The 19,444-nt window shown below is 45.3% G+C and overlaps 1 protein-coding gene across 1 annotated transcript; it reads right to left on the reverse strand.

The window, feature by feature from the left end:
- Positions 1–728: 728 nt before the first annotated feature.
- LOC143774626 (olfactory receptor 6N1-like) lies at positions 729–15,339 on the reverse strand. The gene is made up of 2 exons (XM_077262379.1): positions 15,263–15,339; positions 729–1,689 (listed from the first exon to the last, which is right to left on the reverse strand). Exons 1-2 carry the CDS (start codon positions 15,337–15,339, stop codon positions 729–731), a joined length of 1,038 nt encoding a protein of 345 aa, XP_077118494.1.
- Between the last annotated feature and the right edge of the window lie 4,105 nt (positions 15,340–19,444).

Below are 19,444 nucleotides of genomic sequence, written 5' to 3' on the forward strand. Positions count from 1 at the left end.
TAGTTAGTGTGGTGCCCCGCAACTAGCAGAATACATTAACGCTCCTCACTATCCCTGCACTGCCCACATGTGGTAGCATTAGTGTCAGTAATTCTACGTCTACCTATGATTGGTCACGACATTGTAGAATCACCTGTGTTAATGCTACCCAATGTGTGGAGCATATAAAAAAATCTGAAAAAACTTGGCACTCCAGAAGAATTTTGGTGTAAAGAAGAAGATTCTTTAATGGGCATCCGCAAAGATATAAGTTTGAACGTTTTCGGTCCACATCCGGACCTTCATCAGAACAATTTTACTGCTATAGTAGGTAAGGCGGTAAGTGTTGGTTCCAACTGGATTATTCAACTGGCCTGGATGCAATGGGAGATCCTGTGGGTGTCAGGGCACGTGGAATGCGGCGGAAGTCGCTCAGAGAGACGTGCTCTCTCTGAATTGTTCTGATGAAGGTCTGGATGTGGACCGAAAATGTTCAAACTTATATCTTTGTGGATACACATTAAAGGATCTTCTTCTTTACTCCAAAATTATTCTTGAGTGCCAAGTTTTTTCTGATTTTGCATTCCTGGGCTGGATACCCTACTTGAGCACCTATACTGATTATTAGTACGAGTGCCGTGTTGCTTCTTTTTCATTGACTGTGGAGCGTATAGTTACTCTGCTAGCTGCAGCACACCACAATAACTGGTAGTATCTCACCAGCTTACTGCTAGAAAAAGGTATAAAAATCAATAAATCATTTTGCTCTTGAGCTTTATAAATTCCTGCTTAATTTCTCTATTCCTGAGACTGTAAATTATAGGATTGAAGAGCGGGGTTATAACTGTGTAGAATGTGGAAAAAAATTTCTTTATATTTTCCGTATTTGGAAATAAATAGATACTGAGAAGTGACCCGTAATATAAGGACACCACAGCCAGGTGAGAGCTGCAGGTGGAGAAGGTCTTCTTTCGTCCAGTCACAGAGGGGATCTTCAGTATGGTGATGATAATATAGGCATAAGAAACCATAATCACAGTAAAGGGGCAAAGTCCGAATGGAATAATCAATATCATGTCTTCTATTTTCATGAAGAAGGTGTCTGAGCAGGAAAGTTCAAGTATTGGATCTAAATCGCAGAAGAAATGGTCAATGACGTTTGGCCCACAGAACCACAGATAACTCATGGGTATGGAAAAAGCCATTGTAGCAGGAAGCATTATTGCCCAACATGAGAGAACGACTTTTACACAAAATGTGAGAGTCATCACTGAGGCGTAATGTAGAGGGTGACAGATGGCCTGATACCGGTCATAGGACATCACGGCCAGGAGAAGACATTCCAATGTTTCTGAGGCTAAAAAGAAATAAAATTGAGTCAAACATCCTATAAAGGGCACAGAACTTCCCTCATACAGCACAATGTGGAGCATGTTGGGTACGATGGTGGTGGAGAGAAGAATATCGGAGAAGGAGAGTTGTGTGAGGAAGAAGTACATAGGAGAGTGGAGCAATCGGCTGGAGGACACCACCAGAATAATCAGGAGGTTTCCACATATAGTCACACAGAAGATGATCAGGAGGAGAAGAAATAAGCAAATCCTAAAACCTTGTAAATTCTGGAATCCTAAGAGCACAATTTCAGACACTGTGTTGGAATTGCTGGACTGCATATTCTGGACGATGAATGTTTCTAATAAAGTTAAGAAACTAAAAGAGAAAATAATCAAATGGTTATAAAGATAAAGCAATTTATATACAAAACGTTTTTATCTGGACACAAATATTTTACTTCTATTGTAAACAAAATATCAGACAATGAAATGTAACAAGTAAGAAAAATGTAAATGTATGTAAATATAACATTTTCCTGCAACATTCTTAATCAGAACACAATCATTCATCATTATGAATGTCATATAATGTTCTGATGTAAAATTCTTTATCATTGTGATGCTGAAGAAAATAAAGATTTTTTTCTTCAAATTAAATGCTGTTTAGCAAATAATCTCCTCTCATTACACAGGAAATAAACACGGCTACATTTTGCATAATAAAGAGAGCGATGAGGGGATGAAGATCTTGCTTCTTCTTTGTGTAGCACAGCACAAACATTGCTTCTTGTCTGAGAACACACCAGACATCAGATTATTATTGTGCCTCCCATTTATAGAGGAAATCTTACAAGCATGCTTAGACAAAGCCGGGGAGACCTGACTAATGGCCTCTGGTGGGAACAGTCACAGGTTTTTTAACATTGCTTTTAAAGATTTAGGAAGCTAAAAAGAATTATGTTTCCAGATATTAGATACAATCCTTTCGTCTTTTATATTGTAATTCTAATGTGTTATCAGTTATCTTTAGTAAATAAAGTTAATTGACACTATAATAACAAATTTATAAATCTTTCTGTATAAAACTTCTTACTCTTTAAAAAAAAATCACAATCTTAAGCAGCATATTATGTCAAAATAATAAACTTTGGTTCTAATTTGAAAATTGAAAAATTAAAATTATAGTCTCATCTCGTGAATGAATCCCACTACAACAAATTAGGGTTGAGCGAAACGGGTCGATCATTTTCAAAAGTCGCCGACTTTTGGCTAAGTCGGCGTCTCATGAAACCCGATCCGACCCCTGTGCTTGTCGGCCATGCGGTACGCGACTTTCGCGCCAAAGTCGCGTTTCAATGACGCGAAAAGCGCCATTTCTCAGCCAATGAAGGTGAACGCAGAGTGTGGGCAGCGTGATGACATAGATCCTGGTCCCCACCATCTTAGAGAAGGGCATTGCAGTGATTGGCTTGCTGTCTGCGGCGTCACAGGGGCTATAAAGGGGCGTTCCCGCCGACCGCCATCTTACTGCTGCTGATCTGAGCTTAGGGAGAGGTTGCTGCCGCTTCGTCAGAAGCAGGGAGAGCGTTAGGCAGGGTCCACTAACCACCAAACCGCTTGTGCTGCAGCGATTTCCACTGTCCAACACCACCTTCGGTGTGCAGGGACTGTGGAAGCTATTTTTTTTTTTTTTTCCCCTCAGCGCTGTAGCTCATTGGGCTGCCCTAGAAGGCTCCGTGATAGCTGTATTGCTGTGTGTACGCCACTGTGGAAACCAACTGCTTTTTTCAAAGCACATATCCTCTTGTTCCTTCCTTTCTGCACAGCTATCTTTTTTGTTTGTCCACACTTTTTATTTAATTTGTGCATCAGTCCACTCCTATTGCTGCCTGCCATACCTGGCTTACATTACTGCAGGGAGATAGTAATTGTAGGACAGTTTTTTTTTTTTTTTTTTTTTTTTTTTGTGGGAGATTAAGATTGGCATTTCTGCTACAGTGCCATCCCTGTGTGTGCCATCTCTCACTGAGTGGGCCATAGAAAGCCTATTTATTTTTTCCGTGATTTGTGTTCTAAAATCTACCTCAACACAAAAACACTACATCAATCAGTGGGAGAAAAATATTGGCCTCAGTCAGGGCTTGTGTGCCACTGCTGTGTGTGCTATCTCTCATTCAGTGGGCTATAGCAAGCCTATTTTTTTTTTTTTTTTTTAATATTATTTGGTTTCTAAAGTCTCCCTGAAAAAAAAAAAAAACCTAAAAAAACAGTGGGAGAGTAATATTGCCCTTTCAGCTTGTGTGCCAGTCTTGACTCCTGGGTGTGCCACCTCTCTCCCTCTCATTCAGTGGGCCATAGAAAGCCTATTTATTTTTTTTAAAAAATATTATTGGGTTTCTAAAGTCTCCCTGAAAAAACAAAAAATACATAAAAAAACAGTGGGAGAGTAATATTGCCCTTTCAGCTTGTGTGCCAGTCTTGACTCCTGGGTGTGCCACCTCTCTCCCTTTCATTCAGTGGGCCATAGAAAGCCTATTTATTTTTTCCGTGATTTGTGTTCTAAATTCTACCTCAACACAAAAACACTACATCAATCAGTGGGAGAAAAATATTGGCCTCAGTCAGGGCTTGTGTGCCACTGCTGTGTGTGCTATCTCTCATTCAGTGGGCTATAGCAAGCCTATTTTTTTTTTTTTTTTTTTTTTATATTATTTGGTTTCTAAAGTCTCCCTGAAAAAAAAAAAAAAACCTAAAAAAACAGTGGGAGAGTAATATTGCCCTTTCAGCTTGTGTGCCAGTCTTGACTCCTGGGTGTGCCACCTCTCTCCCTCTCATTCAGTGGGCCATAGAAAGCCTATTTATTTTTTTTTAAAAATATTATTGGGTTTCTAAAGTCTCCCTGAAAAAACAAAAAATACATAAAAAAACAGTGGGAGAGTAATATTGCCCTTTCAGCTTGTGTGCCAGTCTTGACTCCTGGGTGTGCCACCTCTCTCCCTTTCATTCAGTGGGCCATAGAAAGCCTATTTATTTTTTTTTTTAAATATTATTGGGTTTCTAAAGTCTCCCTGAAAAAAAAAAAAAAAACCTAAAAAAACAGTGGGAGAGTAATATTGCCCTTTCAGCTTGTGTGCCAGTCTTGACTCCTGGGTGTGCCACCTCTCTCCCTCTCATTCAGTGGGCCATAGAAAGCCTATTTATTTTTTTTTTAAAATATTATTGGGTTTCTAAAGTCTCCCTGAAAAAACAAAAAATACATAAAAAAACAGTGGGAGAGTAATATTGCCCTCTCAGCTTGTGTGCCAGTCTTGACTCCTGGGTGTGCCACCTCTCTCTCTCTAATTGTGGGCCATAGAAAGCCTTTTTTTTTTTTTTTTTTAATATTATTTGGTTTCTAAAGTCTCCCTGAGAAAAAAAAAAAAATAAATTAGGTGGGAGATTAATATTGACATTAGTGCTTGAGTGACAGTCCTGCGTGTGTGTCATCTCTGTGATTTTGTGCCACAGAAAACAGAGTGTGTAACATTGTGCCTGATTTTCCTTGTGGTCTCACCAACCTGTTAAGGGATATTGAAATCATACTGAAGTTATAGCTCACCGTGTAAGTTGTTTGACAGCAACAAATAAAGTTACTTTGGTTAAGATTTTAAAACAATGAGGAAGTCTGGTGCAAGAGGTCGTCGTGGGCGTTCATTGTCAGCTGGTAATGATGGTAGTGGTAGAGGAGCATCAGGTGGTCGTGGGGATAAAAATATTCCACCTAAGTCTGGAGCTGTGGAGCCAGTTTCGTCGTCAGGCTACACAAGGCCTCGAACGCTCTCTTTTCTGGGAGTAGGAAAACCGCTTTTAAAGGCGGAGCAGCAACAGCAAGTTTTGGCTTACATTGCAGACTCAGCCTCTAGCTCTTTTGCCTCCTCTTCCGAAACTGGTAAATGTAAAAGCAGCGCGTCGCTTGTGGATGTTCACGGTCAGGGACAAGTCGCTTCCTTGTCCTCCTCAGCAAAAACTACAACAAGAGAGAAGGATGCAGCAGGCGACACAACGGGTCACTCCATGGAGCTCTTTACACATACCGTCCCTGGCTTAGAAAGTGAAACATTTAACAGGCCATGCCCATTACAAGTATATTCTGACATGGAGTGCACTGATGCACAGCCACAGCCAGAGTACTATGCTGCTCCTTTGACTCAGACCACCACATTGCCCTCTCAGGGTACAGATCCACAATCAGACCCTGATGAGACTATGTTGCCCCGCCACGAACGCTATACCACCGACCGACACAGTGACACAGACGAAGTTGCACACGAGCTCGAAGAGGAGGTAATAGATGACCCAGTTATTGACCCCGATTGGCAGCCATTGGGGGAACAGGGTGCAGGCGGCAGTAGTTCAGAAGCGGAGGTGGAGGAGGGGCCGCAGCAGGCATCAACATCGCAACAGGTTACATCTGCCGGGCCCGTATCTGGCCCAAAACGCGTGTCAAAGCCAAAACCTGTTGGAGCACAGCGTTGCCATCCGGTTAAAGCTCAGTCTGCAATCCCTGAAAAGGGATCCGAGTCTAGGAAGAGTGCAGTCTGGCATTTTTTTAAACAACATCCAACTGATCAGCGCAAAGTCATCTGTCAAAAATGTTCAACTAGCTTAAGCAGAGGTCAGAATCTGAAAAGTCTAAATACTAGTTGCATGCATAGACACTTAACCACCATGCATTTTCAAGCCTGGACTAACTACCAAACGTCCCTCAAGGTTGTAGCACCCTCGGCCAATGAAGCTAGTCAGCAACGCAACATCCCTTCCGTCACTGTAAGGCCACCATTTTCCGCACCACAGGCAGTATCTGTGCAGGTTTCTTTGCCAGCCAAAAGCAGTCAGGGTCAGGGAATCACCAGTTTTGTAGGAGGAAATATTGCATCTAGGGCACCGGCGGAAACAATACCGTCTCCAACCGTCTCTCAGTCTGCCATGTACACCGGCACACCCGAAAGTTCCACGATCTCCAGCTCTCCAGTCCAGCTCACCCTACATGAGACTCTGGTTAGAAAAAGGAAGTACTTATCCTCGCATCCGCGTACACAGGGTTTTAACGCCCACATAGCTAGACTAATCTCGTTAGAGATGATGCCCTACCGGTTAGTTGAAAGCGAAGCTTTCAAAGCCCTGATGGAGTACGCTGAACCACGATACGAGCTACCCAGTCGACACTTTTTTTCCAGAAAAGCCATCCCAGCCCTGCACCAGCATGTTAAACAGCGCATCGTCCATGCACTCAGGCAATCTGTGAGTACAAAGGTGCACCTGACTACAGATGCATGGACCAGTAGGCATGGCCAGGGACGTTATGTGTCCATCACGGCACACTGGGTGAATGTGGTGGATGCAGGGTCCACAGGCGACATCAATTTAGGGACAGTTGTGCCTAGCCCACGGTCTAGGAAACAGTTGGCTGTAGGCGTTCGCACCCCCTCCTCCTCCTCCTCCTCGTCCTCCTGCAGAAGCTACAGCTCTTCCACAGAACGCAGTCTGCCAACCACTCCATCGGCAGATGACACTGTTGCACACCAGTTGTCCCATTATGGGCCAGCTACTGCCAAGCGTCAGCAGGCTGTATTGGCTATGAAGTGCTTGGGCGACAATAGACACACCGCGGAAGTTCTGTCCGAGTTCTTGCAACAAGAAACGCAGTCGTGGCTGGGCACAGTAGATCTTGAGGCAGGCAAGGTAGTGAGTGATAACGGAAGGAATTTCATGGCTGCCATCTCCCTTTCCCAACTGAAACACATTCCTTGCCTGGCTCACACCTTAAACCTGGTGGTGCAGTGCTTATTGAAAACTTATCCTGGGTTCTCCGACCTGCTCCTCAAAGTGCGTGCACTTTGCTCACATATCCGACGTTCGCCTGTACACGCCAGCCGTATGCAGACCTATCAGCGGTCTTTGAACCTTCCCCAGCATCGCCTAATCATAGACGTTGCAACAAGGTGGAACTCAACACTGCACATGCTTCAGAGACTGTGCGAACAGAGGCGTGCTGTTATTTATTTGTGGGAGGATACACGGGCAGGCAGTAGGATGGCAGACATGGAGTTGTCAGGTGTGCAGTGGTCTAAGATACAAGACATGTGTCAAGTCCTTCAGTGCTTTGAGGAATGCACACGGCTGGTTAGTGCAGACAACGCCGTAATAAGCATGAGCATCCCCCTAATGCGTCTGCTGATGCAAAGTTTGACGCACATAAAGGAGCAGGCGTCTGCACCAGAGGAAGAGGAAAGCCTTGATGACAGTCAGCCATTGTCTGGTCAGGGCAGTGTACAGGACGAGGTAGCGGGCGAAGAGGAGGTGGAGGACGAGGAGGATGATGGGGATGAGTATATTTTTAATGCCGAACCTTTCCCGGGGGCACAGGAATTTGGTTGCGTGTCACGGCCGGGTTCTGGTTTTTTGAGGGACACAAGTGACGTAGATTTGCCTGCAACTGCCCCTCAACCAATCACAACCGGAGATTTGACAACTGGAACTTTGGCCCACATGGCGGATTATGCCTTACGTATCCTAACAAGGGACACACGCATTACGAAAATGATGAACGATGACGATTACTGGTTGGCCTGCCTCCTTGATCCACGCTATAAAGGCAAATTGCAAAATATTATGCCACATGAGAACTTGGAACTAATATTAGCAACCAAACAATCAACTCTTGTTGACCGTTTGCTTCAGGCATTCCCAGCACACAGCGCACGTGATCGTTCTCACACGAGCTCCAGGGGGCAGCAGACTAGGAGTGTTAGGGGTGCACACATCAGAAGTGGCATTGGACAGAGGGGTTTTCTGACCAGGTTGTGGAGTGATTTTGCTATGACCGCAGACAGGACAGGTACTGCTGCATCAATTGAAAGTGACAGGAGACAACATTTGTCCAGTATGGTTACTAACTATTTTTCATCCCTTATCGATGTTCTCCCTCAACCGTCATTCCCATTTGATTACTGGGCCTCCAAATTAGACACCTGGCCAGAATTGGCAGAATATGCATTGCAGGAGCTTGCTTGCCCGGCAGCAAGTGTCCTATCAGAAAGAGTATTCAGTGCTGCAGGTTCAATATTAACCGAAAAAAGGACTCGTCTGGCTACCCAAAATGTTGACGATCTAACATTCATTAAAATGAACCACAACTGGATTTCGAAATCTTTTGCCCCACCTTGCCCGGCCGACACCTAGCTTTCCTATGAAAAGCTCTTGCCTGTGAATTACTTTTCTAATGTCTAATTTGCTGCAGCTGATTGTACAGCATACGACATGTTTACACCTCCCTAAATGGCAAAACTCCCCACACGGGGCCGTGGTATCGCGACTTGGCGCAAGCACCCGTGAGACTGCTGTTTGTCTGAAGAGGTGGGTGTGCTCGCTTTTGGTTGACGGCATTGCTACTGGGTCCCTCATAGTACAATGTAGTGTCTCTGGCGGTGGTGGTGCGCACCCAACGTCAGACACACCGTTGTAACATGAGGGGCCCTGGGGCGGTCCCGCCGGCCTCAAGAGAGTTCCCCCCTACCCCAGCTCAAAATGTGCTCTACCACGTGCAAAATTATGTCGCACAGCTCCACCAATCTTTAGTCTATTCGCTGACATCATTCAATGTCTGGCACTGACAATACAAATTTGTAGACATCTATGATGCAACTTAAAGTAGTCTGTGTCTGTGTCCTATATTGGCACCATTAAATAGTTACTGCCAAATTACTATGTCAGAAACTCAGTAGATGAGCCCACCCCTGTACCTAAGTATGCCACCTTTTTTTTTTGTTTTGGTTGTTTTGCGAGACATTAACATCTATTTATATTTTGGGAGTACTGGGACAGACACTCCTTGCACTACTCCTCCACTCACCACCAAGCTGCCTGTGTATCCATGTAACCGCTGTAAAACTGCCATGAGCCTATTGTTTGTTATTTTAGGCCTTTGATAGCCTGTCTGCGGCCCCTACTTGCAATACTCCTCCACTGACCACCAAGCTGCCTGCCCGTGTATCCATGTAACCGCTGTGAAACTGCCATGAGCCTATTGTTTGTTATTTTAGGCCTTTGATAGCCTGTCTGCGGTCCCTACTTTAAATACTCCTCCACTGACCAGACCACTGCTGCCCGTGTACCCCTGGAACCAATTATAAAGTGCCTACAGCCAGCCCATTTTTTTATGTTAGGCCTTTGAAGCCTGTCTGCGGTCCCTACTTGCAATACTCCTCCACTGACCACAATGCTGCCTGGAGTGCCTGCCTGTGTATCCATGTAACCGATGTAAAACTGCCATGACTGCCTACTGTTTGTTATTTTAGGCCTTTGATAGCCTGTCTGCAGCCCCTACTTGCAATACTCCTCCACTGACCACCAAGCTGCCTGCCCGTGTATCCATGTAACCGCTGTGAAACTGCCATGAGCCTATTGTTTGTTATGTTAGGCCTTTGATAGCCTGTCTGCGGTCCCTACTTTAAATACTCCTCCACTGACCAGACCACTGCTGCCCGTGTACCCCTGGAACCAATTATAAAGTGCCTACAGCCAGCCCATTTTCTTATGTTAGGCCTTTGAAGCCTGTCTGCGGTCCCTACTTTAAATACTCCTCCACTGACCACCAAGCTGCCTGCCCGTGTATCCATGTAACCGCTGTAAAACTGCCATGAGCCTATTGTTTGTTATTTTAGGCCTTTGATAGCCTGTCTGCGGCCCCTACTTGCAATACTCCTCCACTGACCACAATGCTGCCTGGAGTGCCTGCCTGTGTATCCATGTAACCGATGTAAAACTGCCATGACTGCCTACTGTTTGTTATTTTAGGCCTTTGATAGCCTGTCTGCAGCCCCTACTTGCAATACTCCTCCACTGACCACCAAGCTGCCTGCCCGTGTATCCATGTAACCGCTGTGAAACTGCCATGAGCCTATTGTTTGTTATGTTAGGCCTTTGATAGCCTGTCTGCGGTCCCTACTTTAAATACTCCTCCACTGACCAGACCACTGCTGCCCGTGTACCCCTGGAACCAATTATAAAGTGCCTACAGCCAGCCCATTTTCTTATGTTAGGCCTTTGAAGCCTGTCTGCGGTCCCTACTTTAAATACTCCTCCACTGACCACCAAGCTGCCTGCCCGTGTATCCATGTAACCGCTGTAAAACTGCCATGAGCCTATTGTTTGTTATTTTAGGCCTTTGATAGCCTGTCTGCGGCCCCTACTTGCAATACTCCTCCACTGACCACAATGCTGCCTGGAGTGCCTGCCTGTGTATCCATGTAACCGATGTAAAACTGCCATGACTGCCTACTGTTTGTTATTTTAGGCCTTTGATAGCCTGTCTGCAGCCCCTACTTGCAATACTCCTCCACTGACCACCAAGCTGCCTGCCCGTGTATCCATGTAACCGCTGTGAAACTGCCATGAGCCTATTGTTTGTTATGTTAGGCCTTTGATAGCCTGTCTGCGGTCCCTACTTTAAATACTCCTCCACTGACCAGACCACTGCTGCCCGTGTACCCCTGGAACCAATTATAAAGTGCCTACAGCCAGCCCATTTTCTTATGTTAGGCCTTTGAAGCCTGTCTGCGGTCCCTACTTTAAATACTCCTCCACTGACCACCAAGCTGCCTGCCCGTGTATCCATGTAACCGCTGTAAAACTGCCATGAGCCTATTGTTTGTTATTTTAGGCCTTTGATAGCCTGTCTGCGGCCCCTACTTGCAATACTCCTCCACTGACCACAATGCTGCCTGGAGTGCCTGCCTGTGTATCCATGTAACCGATGTAAAACTGCCATGACTGCCTACTGTTTGTTATTTTAGGCCTTTGATAGCCTGTCTGCAGCCCCTACTTGCAATACTCCTCCACTGACCACCAAGCTGCCTGCCCGTGTATCCATGTAACCGCTGTGAAACTGCCATGAGCCTATTGTTTGTTATGTTAGGCCTTTGATAGCCTGTCTGCGGTCCCTACTTTAAATACTCCTCCACTGACCAGACCACTGCTGCCCGTGTACCCCTGGAACCAATTATAAAGTGCCTACAGCCAGCCCATTTTCTTATGTTAGGCCTTTGAAGCCTGTCTGCGGTCCCTACTTTAAATACTCCTCCACTGACCACCAAGCTGCCTGCCCGTGTATCCATGTAACCGCTGTAAAACTGCCATGAGCCTATTGTTTGTTATTTTAGGCCTTTGATAGCCTGTCTGCGGCCCCTACTTGCAATACTCCTCCACTGACCACAATGCTGCCTGGAGTGCCTGCCTGTGTATCCATGTAACCGATGTAAAACTGCCATGACTGCCTACTGTTTGTTATTTTAGGCCTTTGATAGCCTGTCTGCAGCCCCTACTTGCAATACTCCTCCACTGACCACACCAATGCTGCCCGTGTACCCCTGGAACCTATTTAAAAGTTCATAGAGCCTAGTTATATATTTTATTTACTATTAATAAGGCCATGATGGACTACGCTGTACCACGCTACAAGCTAACCAGTCGACACTTCTTTTGCGAGAAAAGCCATCCCAACCCTCCACCAGCATGTAGAAGACCGCATTGTCCATGCACTCTGGCAATCTGTGAGTACAAAGGTGCACCTGACAACAGACGCATGGACCTGTAGGCATGGCCACGGAAGATTACGTGTCCATTACGGCGCAATGGGTTAATGTGGTGGATGCATGGTCCACAGGGGACAGCCTACTAAGTCTGTCTGCAGTCCCTAATTCAAATTGTCCTCCACTGTCTAAATCGGAACTTCCACCTTCTGGCTTTCGGCCTATAGTATCAGAAATTAAACTGCATTTGGCCTTCAACTTTGGTTAGGGCCTACTAACGGCTTCTGCCCCTCCCTGGTGTTGCCCTCAACTAAATAAAGCTGAGCTTCAACCTTCCGGCTCTCATTATGTGGTTTAAAAAAAAAAAATGGTGGTTAGGGCCTACTAACGGCTTCTGCCCCTCCCTGGTGTTGCCCTCAACTAAATAAAGCTGAGCTTCAACCTTCTGCTCCAAATTACCATTTTAAAAAATGCAATAGGCTTTTCAGGCCTACTAAAGGTGTCTGTCTGTGTGCCCCTCCCTGGTGTTGTCCTCAACTAAATAAAGCTGAGCTTCAACCTTCCGGCTCTCATTATGTGGTTTTAAAAAAAAAAATGGTGGTTAGGGCCTACTAACGGCTTCTGCCCCTCCCTGGTGTTGTCCTCAACTAAATAAAGCTGAGCTTCAACCTTCCGGCTCTCATTATGTGGTTTTAAAAAAAAAAATGGTGGTTAGGGCCTACTAACGGCTTCTGCCCCTCCCTGGTGTTGTCCTCAACTAAATAAAGCTGAGCTTCAACCTTCCGGCTCTCATTATGTGGTTTTAAAAAAAAAATGGTGGTTAGGGCCTACTAACGGCTTCTGCCCCTCCCTGGTGTTGCCCTCAACTAAATAAAGCTGAGCTTCAACCTTCTGCTCCAAATTACCATTTTGAAAAATGCAATAGGCTTTTCAGGCCTACAAAAGGTGTCTGTCTGTGTGCCCCTCCCTGGTGTTGTCCTCAACTAAATAAAGCTGAGCTTCAACCTTCCGGCTCTCATTATGTGGTTTTAAAAAAAAAAATGGTGGTTAGGGCCTACTAACGGCTTCTGCCCCTCCCTGGTGTTGTCCTCAACTAAATAAAGCTGAGCTTCAACCTTCCGGCTCTCATTATGTGGTTTTAAAAAAAAAAATGGTGGTTAGGGCCTACTAACGGCTTCTGCCCCTCCCTGGTGTTGTCCTCAACTAAATAAAGCTGAGCTTCAACCTTCCGGCTCTCATTATGTGGTTTTAAAAAAAAAATGGTGGTTAGGGCCTACTAACGGCTTCTGCCCCTCCCTGGTGTTGCCCTCAACTAAATAAAGCTGAGCTTCAACCTTCTGCTCCAAATTACCATTTTGAAAAATGCAATAGGCTTTTCAGGCCTACTAAAGGTGTCTGTCTGTGTGCCCCTCCCTGGTGTTGTCCTCAACTAAATAAAGCTGAGCTTCAACCTTCCGGCTCTCATTATGTGGTTTAAAAAAAAAAAATGGTGGTTAGGGCCTACTAACGGCTTCTGCCCCTCCCTGGTGTTGTCCTCAACTAAATAAAGCTGAGCTTCAACCTTCCAGCTCTCATTATGTGGTTTTAAAAAAAAAATGGTGGTTAGGGCCTACTAACGGCTTCTGCCCCTCCCTGGTGTTGCCCTCAACTAAATAAAGCTGAGCTTCAACCTTCTGCTCCAAATTACCATTTTGAAAAATGCAATAGGCTTTTCAGGCCTACTAAAGGTGTCTGTCTGTGTGCCCCTCCCTGGTGTTGTCCTCAACTAAATAAAGCTGAGCTTCAACCTTCCGGCTCTCATTATGTGGTTTAAAAAAAAAAAATGGTGGTTAGGGCCTACTAACGGCTTCTGCCCCTCCCTGGTGTTGCCCTCAAGTAAATAAAGCTGAGCTTCAACCTTCTGCTCCAAATTACCATTTTAAAAAATGCAATAGGCTTTTCCGGCCTACTAAAGGTGTCTGCCCCTCCCTGGTGTTGTCCTCAACTGAACAAAGCTGAGCTTCCACATTCTGGCTTTCGCCCTATACTATCAGATATTAAACTGCATTTGGCCTACTAGTGTGGTTAGGCCCTTGAAACAGTGTCTGCTGCTCTTGGGTTTGCTACTCCACTGAACAAAGCAATGCCGCCTGTTTAGTCCTGTTACCAATTTTGAACTGCATGTAGCCTACTTTATTCTTTGGCCCTATATCTGTTTCCTCCTCATCCTGCCCATTGCCCAGCCACTGCTAAATGAGTCTGCTGGTACATTGACCTAGACCACTACATTCCCCTTGTACTCTACACAGCCAGAATCTGTCCCTGCTGAAAGTAAGGTTCCCCTTCCCGCATGTTATACCACCTTACACAGGGACAAAGAGGAAGGTGCAGATGAAAGTGCAGGTTCCTTCATCAGGTGGGGGGGCATACTCGTTGGCGACGTCACTGGCACAGGGCCCCTCAGAGTACGCAAAAGTGTCGCTGCTGGTGGGAGGCGCCCCCGCCATGCAAACACACCGCCGTACTTTGAGGGGCCCTGTGCCAGTGGCAATGCGAACGAGTGGGCCCCCCCCCTGCTTGCTCAGGATCACAGCACTTGCAACTTTTAAATACTTACCTTTCCCTGCAACACCGCCGTGACGTAGTCCGCATTTCCTGGGCCCACGAAAAACTTGAGCCAGCCCTACTCCCCCCACAACTTTCACCCAATTCCCTATGCCCAACTATTATTATACAGTTAATTAAGATTGGCAAGCTTCAGAAACAAGAATGGATGTTTTTGGCATTAAAATGGGCACTGTAGGTGTTTTCCTGGCCTCCACTCACTGCCGACTATGCTTCCCCATTGACTTGCATTGGGTTTCGTGTTTCGGTCGATCCCCGACTTTTAGCGATAATCGGCCGACTGCACTCGACTCGACTCTGGACAAAATCGGGTTTCCCAAAACCCTACTCGATCTTAAAAAAATGAAAGTCGCTCAACCCTACAACAAATGTCTATCAAAATAATTTGAAATTAATTGTGACACAACATGTCATGTAGTCAATGCATGCTTTGCTTTATTAGTTATTTAGCTCCTTCTTCAAAAGGCAAATTGCTGTCTTTTTCCTCCATTCCCTAAAACATTTTTCATTACTTTTTTAATTTTTTTTGCCAAACTGTGTTATTTTCACACCTCAATCTGGTAACACGCCTTTTTATGTAAAATAATCACTGGAGGTGACAGCTTAGGATGGTTAATCTCACTGACGGATTTCCTTTAAACCTATAATGTTTTATGTCTAGCATTTTATTCTGTAATAAAATATAATGCAGCCAAAACCAACTTGAAGAAAAAATGATAAAAATGAGCTGGAGTATAAGTTGTTGTACGTCTCCAGACTACAAGTTTCAGCTCCTACCACTGATGTTCATTAAGATTTAGATCAGAGATCATAGTAGACTTTCTTGAAGCATCTGATCCTTTGCGCTGAGCCATTCTTGAAAGTTTTTAACTGTGTTTTGGGTCTTTAATCTGCTACTGGACCTAAAACTTGCGAGGCAGATCAAGCTTTTTGACACTGGCTCCAAAATGACTTGAAAGTCTTGAGACTTTTTTAAACCATGCAGAAATTGAAGACCTCTTATGCCAGATGCAGCAAATGCTGCCCCCCCAAATAGCTGTCTCCTTTAGTTGTACAAGAAGATAGAAAAGAACATTCTATGTTAAATCTTGCAACTGTGAACATGGGAGTGCTGTGGTTCAATAAAGCTACAGTTTTGTCTCATTTGTCCAAAAGACATTCACCCAGAAACTTCCATGAAGTCTTCCATGAAGTTCCAGTGAAAGACAGCGCAATCCAACGCTGATGTACCATGGGGGGAAGCACTTAATAGGGCATCAGATAGAATTCCAATGCACTATGCTTTCCACGACTGACTAATAACTGGCATCGTCAGAGGATGTTGAAAATGATGGGGTTAGCAAATTGCATTTTATCTTCACCCTTGGAGGTTCCAGGAGGGAGACATTAATGTCATATTTCCTATCATGATTTTATCTTTCTATAAAGAGAAAACTTGGCATGGACATCATCATTCATCTGATGGATATCAATTTGGAGGCACTGCCTCAACCATGCAATTATGTAGGACAATATACTGTTAGGGTTGGCGGAAAGCACCAAATATATTTATTAGAAAGGTGCGTTCGCAACCCGAGATCCACCGTGCAGGAAAGAACCCGCTGCTAAATAAGGCGGCAAAGCAAAATAGAATAAACAAACTCTGTTACTTCACAGAGCCCGTAGTAAAGAGAACGCTGTGCCCTGTTTAGCTCACAGGGGACACAGCTACTGTGTAGAGCCGACAGTGGTCATGCAGTCCAACCAACACGCAGCTCCTCTCCGGTGGAGCTGGAATTCTATCGGCTATTAGCCAGCCCTGAATTCACACATAAACTCCTCTCCGGAGGTGCCAGCATTCTAGGGGCTTATTTCAGCCGGGTCCCTGACTGCATACACAAAACTCCTCGCCGGAGGTGCCAGCATTCTAGGGGCTTATTTCAGCCAGGTCCCTGAACACACACATGACCACACTGGCGCTGAGCTCCTATTTAACTCTAGCACATGACTGTGCGGTCATGAGAACCTTATATAGCTGTAGCACCTACAGGACCTTCCAAGAAGGACCAATGGAAGGCTGCCACAGAACTTGATCAGGTACAGGACCTTCCTGGAGGACCAATGGAAGTTGCTGCAGTACCTGAGCATGTGACCCTTGATCTCCATTGAGAGATCTTACCCTGGGCATGCTCAGTGTGTGCAAAGCAGGACTTAGTCCCAGAAAAGCCTGCTCGCCGCAGATCAGTGCAGGGTACAACAGCAGAGCCTGGAGAGGCAGCAGTAACCCTTTGCACAATATCAGACTCAGTGAGATGCTGGGACCGATGTCTCCACTGAGCAGGCTCCACTGTGGCTGATGCAGAATGGGAGACCGCAGCAGACATGGCTCGAGATTCCCCCTGTGCAACAGCAGGAACTCGACTCCTAACATGGACTATGTTTCTTAGAACAATTGGGAACTCAATTAACAATGGTCCGAGCTTCCCAGTCAATGACCGGGTTATTTACTAATAACCAGGGGAACCCCAACACCAATCCTGCTGGCAGATTGTCCAGGGCAAAACATGTAATGTTCTTGATATCAAGACCCCACCTTGAGGATAAACTCCTCAGAAACGAACTTAACCACATTTTTAGCAAGAGGAGTTTTATCAATGGCCACTACATTAATGGGAGTTTCTAACCTGACTGTCCCTAACTTACATTTGGCCACCAAATCAGAGTCAATCAAGTTCAGCGAAGTCCCACAGTCTTCAAAATCAGAAGTGGGAGTACCACGGTTTTCAACAAAAAGTTCCAATTTTAATTTAAGTAGTGAGGAAAAGATATCTGAGAGTCTGGGAAACCTTTTCGATAGTTACCCAGACTTAGGCGTTTCCTGTTACCTTGGGAAATGGAGGGCAGGAAGGACAGTCCTTTCTCCAGTGTCATGGATTACCACAGTAGAAGCAAAGTCTCCCTTCTCATCATCGTCTTCTCTCCCTTTCTTTGACAGTGGCGGTCCCCACTTCCATGGGCTTGAAATGAGGTGTGGTGTCGGGATTACTTGGAAGGAGAGTGACTTCTCGCTGCAGGACATCCCTCTCCTGTAGTCTATGATCCATATGAATGGCCTTAGTCCAAGGAACTAGGTGGCGGATGGAGAGCCAGAGCATCCTTCAGATGATCTGACAGTCCCCTCCGAAACTGTCACCTGAGTGCTGAGTCTTTCCAGGACACCTCAGATGGCCATCGTCTGAACTCTAAGCAATGCCACTTGGCTGAGCGCTTTCCCTGAACCAGACCCATGATAGTGGCCTCTGCCACCCTGACACGATCCAGTTGGTCATAGATAAGTCCTAGGGCCTCAAAAAACCTATCCATCGACTTCGTTTCAGGGGCAGTGGGGAGCAGTGAGAAATCCAAAGATGAGGTGTGGTTCCCTGCACAGTCTTAACAGTCTCCATTAACTCTTTTTGTAATTGCGTATGGGACGTGGCTAGGGCCTGATGTTCCACTGACAAATCCCACATAATCTGTGTCAAACTGGACACCTGATCTGTCAAGTTACAAAGCGGATCCATGACCAGAGAAAAAAATGCAAAATCCCCTTTAAATGTATGGCTTATTGTGTTGTGAATTCCGTTCTTGGGCTCTCTCCGGTGGTAGTAAATGGCACTTTTGTGAATTCTGCCCTTGGGCTTTCTCCGGTGGTTTTGAGTGGAACTGCTGCTCCTTGGGTTTAGCATTAGCAGCTGCTTCCACTGATCGTCTCTCCTGACTCTGCTATTTAGCCTTGCTCTAGTCTTCAGCCAGTGCCAGCTGTCAATGTTTCTTGGTTGGATTCAGATCTCTCCTTGGATTTCTCTGATAGCCTGTCCATTTCAGCAAAGATAAGTCATTGCTTGTTCTTTTGGTTGTCCACTTGCTGTGGACTTAATCGTTCAGCTCATGTTATGTTTTTTCTTGTCCAGCTTGTCAGTATGATATATTCAGCTTAGCTGGAAGCTCTGGGGAAGCAGATTTGCCCCTCCACACCGTGAATCAATGTGGAGATTTTTTGTAAACTCTGTGTGGATTTTTAGCTTTTAATACTGACCGCACAGTATCCTTTCCTGTTCTGTCTATCTAGTTAGAATTGGCCTCCTTTGCTGAATCTTGTTTTCATTCTGTGTATGTCTTTTCCCTCTCCACTCACAGTCAATATTTGTGGGGGGGCTATCTTTCCTTTGGGAATTTTCTCTGAGGCAAGATAGCTTTCTGATTCCATCTTTAGGGGTAGTTAGTTCTCAGGCTGTGACGAGGTGTCTAGGGAGTGACAGGAACATCTCACGGCTACTTCGCAGCAGGGCCCTCATTCCTCCTGGTATCTGTTTTGAACTGTGATTTCTGTTATGCTGTAATGTCTGTTGTCTGTATAAGTCCCCTCTATAAGTTGTAAAGCGCTGCGGAATATGTTGGCCCTATATAAATAAAATTATTATTATTATTATTATTATTATTGGTGTTAGGAACTGCGGTCAGTACAGATACCACCTCCTCAGAGCTCGTCCCATGTTGCTCCTTAACCACCAGGTCATAACAGTACAGCTGGCCCGCAATGTGTTGAATGCATCTCAAAAGAGGGAAAAAAAAAGTTCTGAGCCATTTTTTTTTTCCTTTGCAGCCTGTTTTGTATTTTTTTCCCCTTAATCTCTGGGTGGTCCAGGATTCTGGCGCTGACATGGATGTTCAGGGTTTGTTCTCTCATGTGGATCAACTCGCTGCAAGGGTACAGAGTATCCAAGATTATGTTGTTCAGACTCCGGCTTTAGAGCCTAGAATTCCTACTCCTGATTTGTTTTTTGGGGATAGATCCAAATTTTTGAACTTTAAAAATAACAGCAGATTTTTTTTGCTTTGAGACCCTGTTCCTCTGGTGACCCCATTCAGCAGGTGAAGATTGTCATTTATCTGCTGCGTGGAGACCCTCAGGACTGGGCATTCTCCCTTGAGTCAGGG

This window comes from Ranitomeya variabilis, chromosome 5, assembly GCF_051348905.1.
Source record: "Ranitomeya variabilis isolate aRanVar5 chromosome 5, aRanVar5.hap1, whole genome shotgun sequence".
Classification (NCBI taxonomy): Eukaryota; Metazoa; Chordata; class Amphibia; order Anura; family Dendrobatidae; genus Ranitomeya; species Ranitomeya variabilis.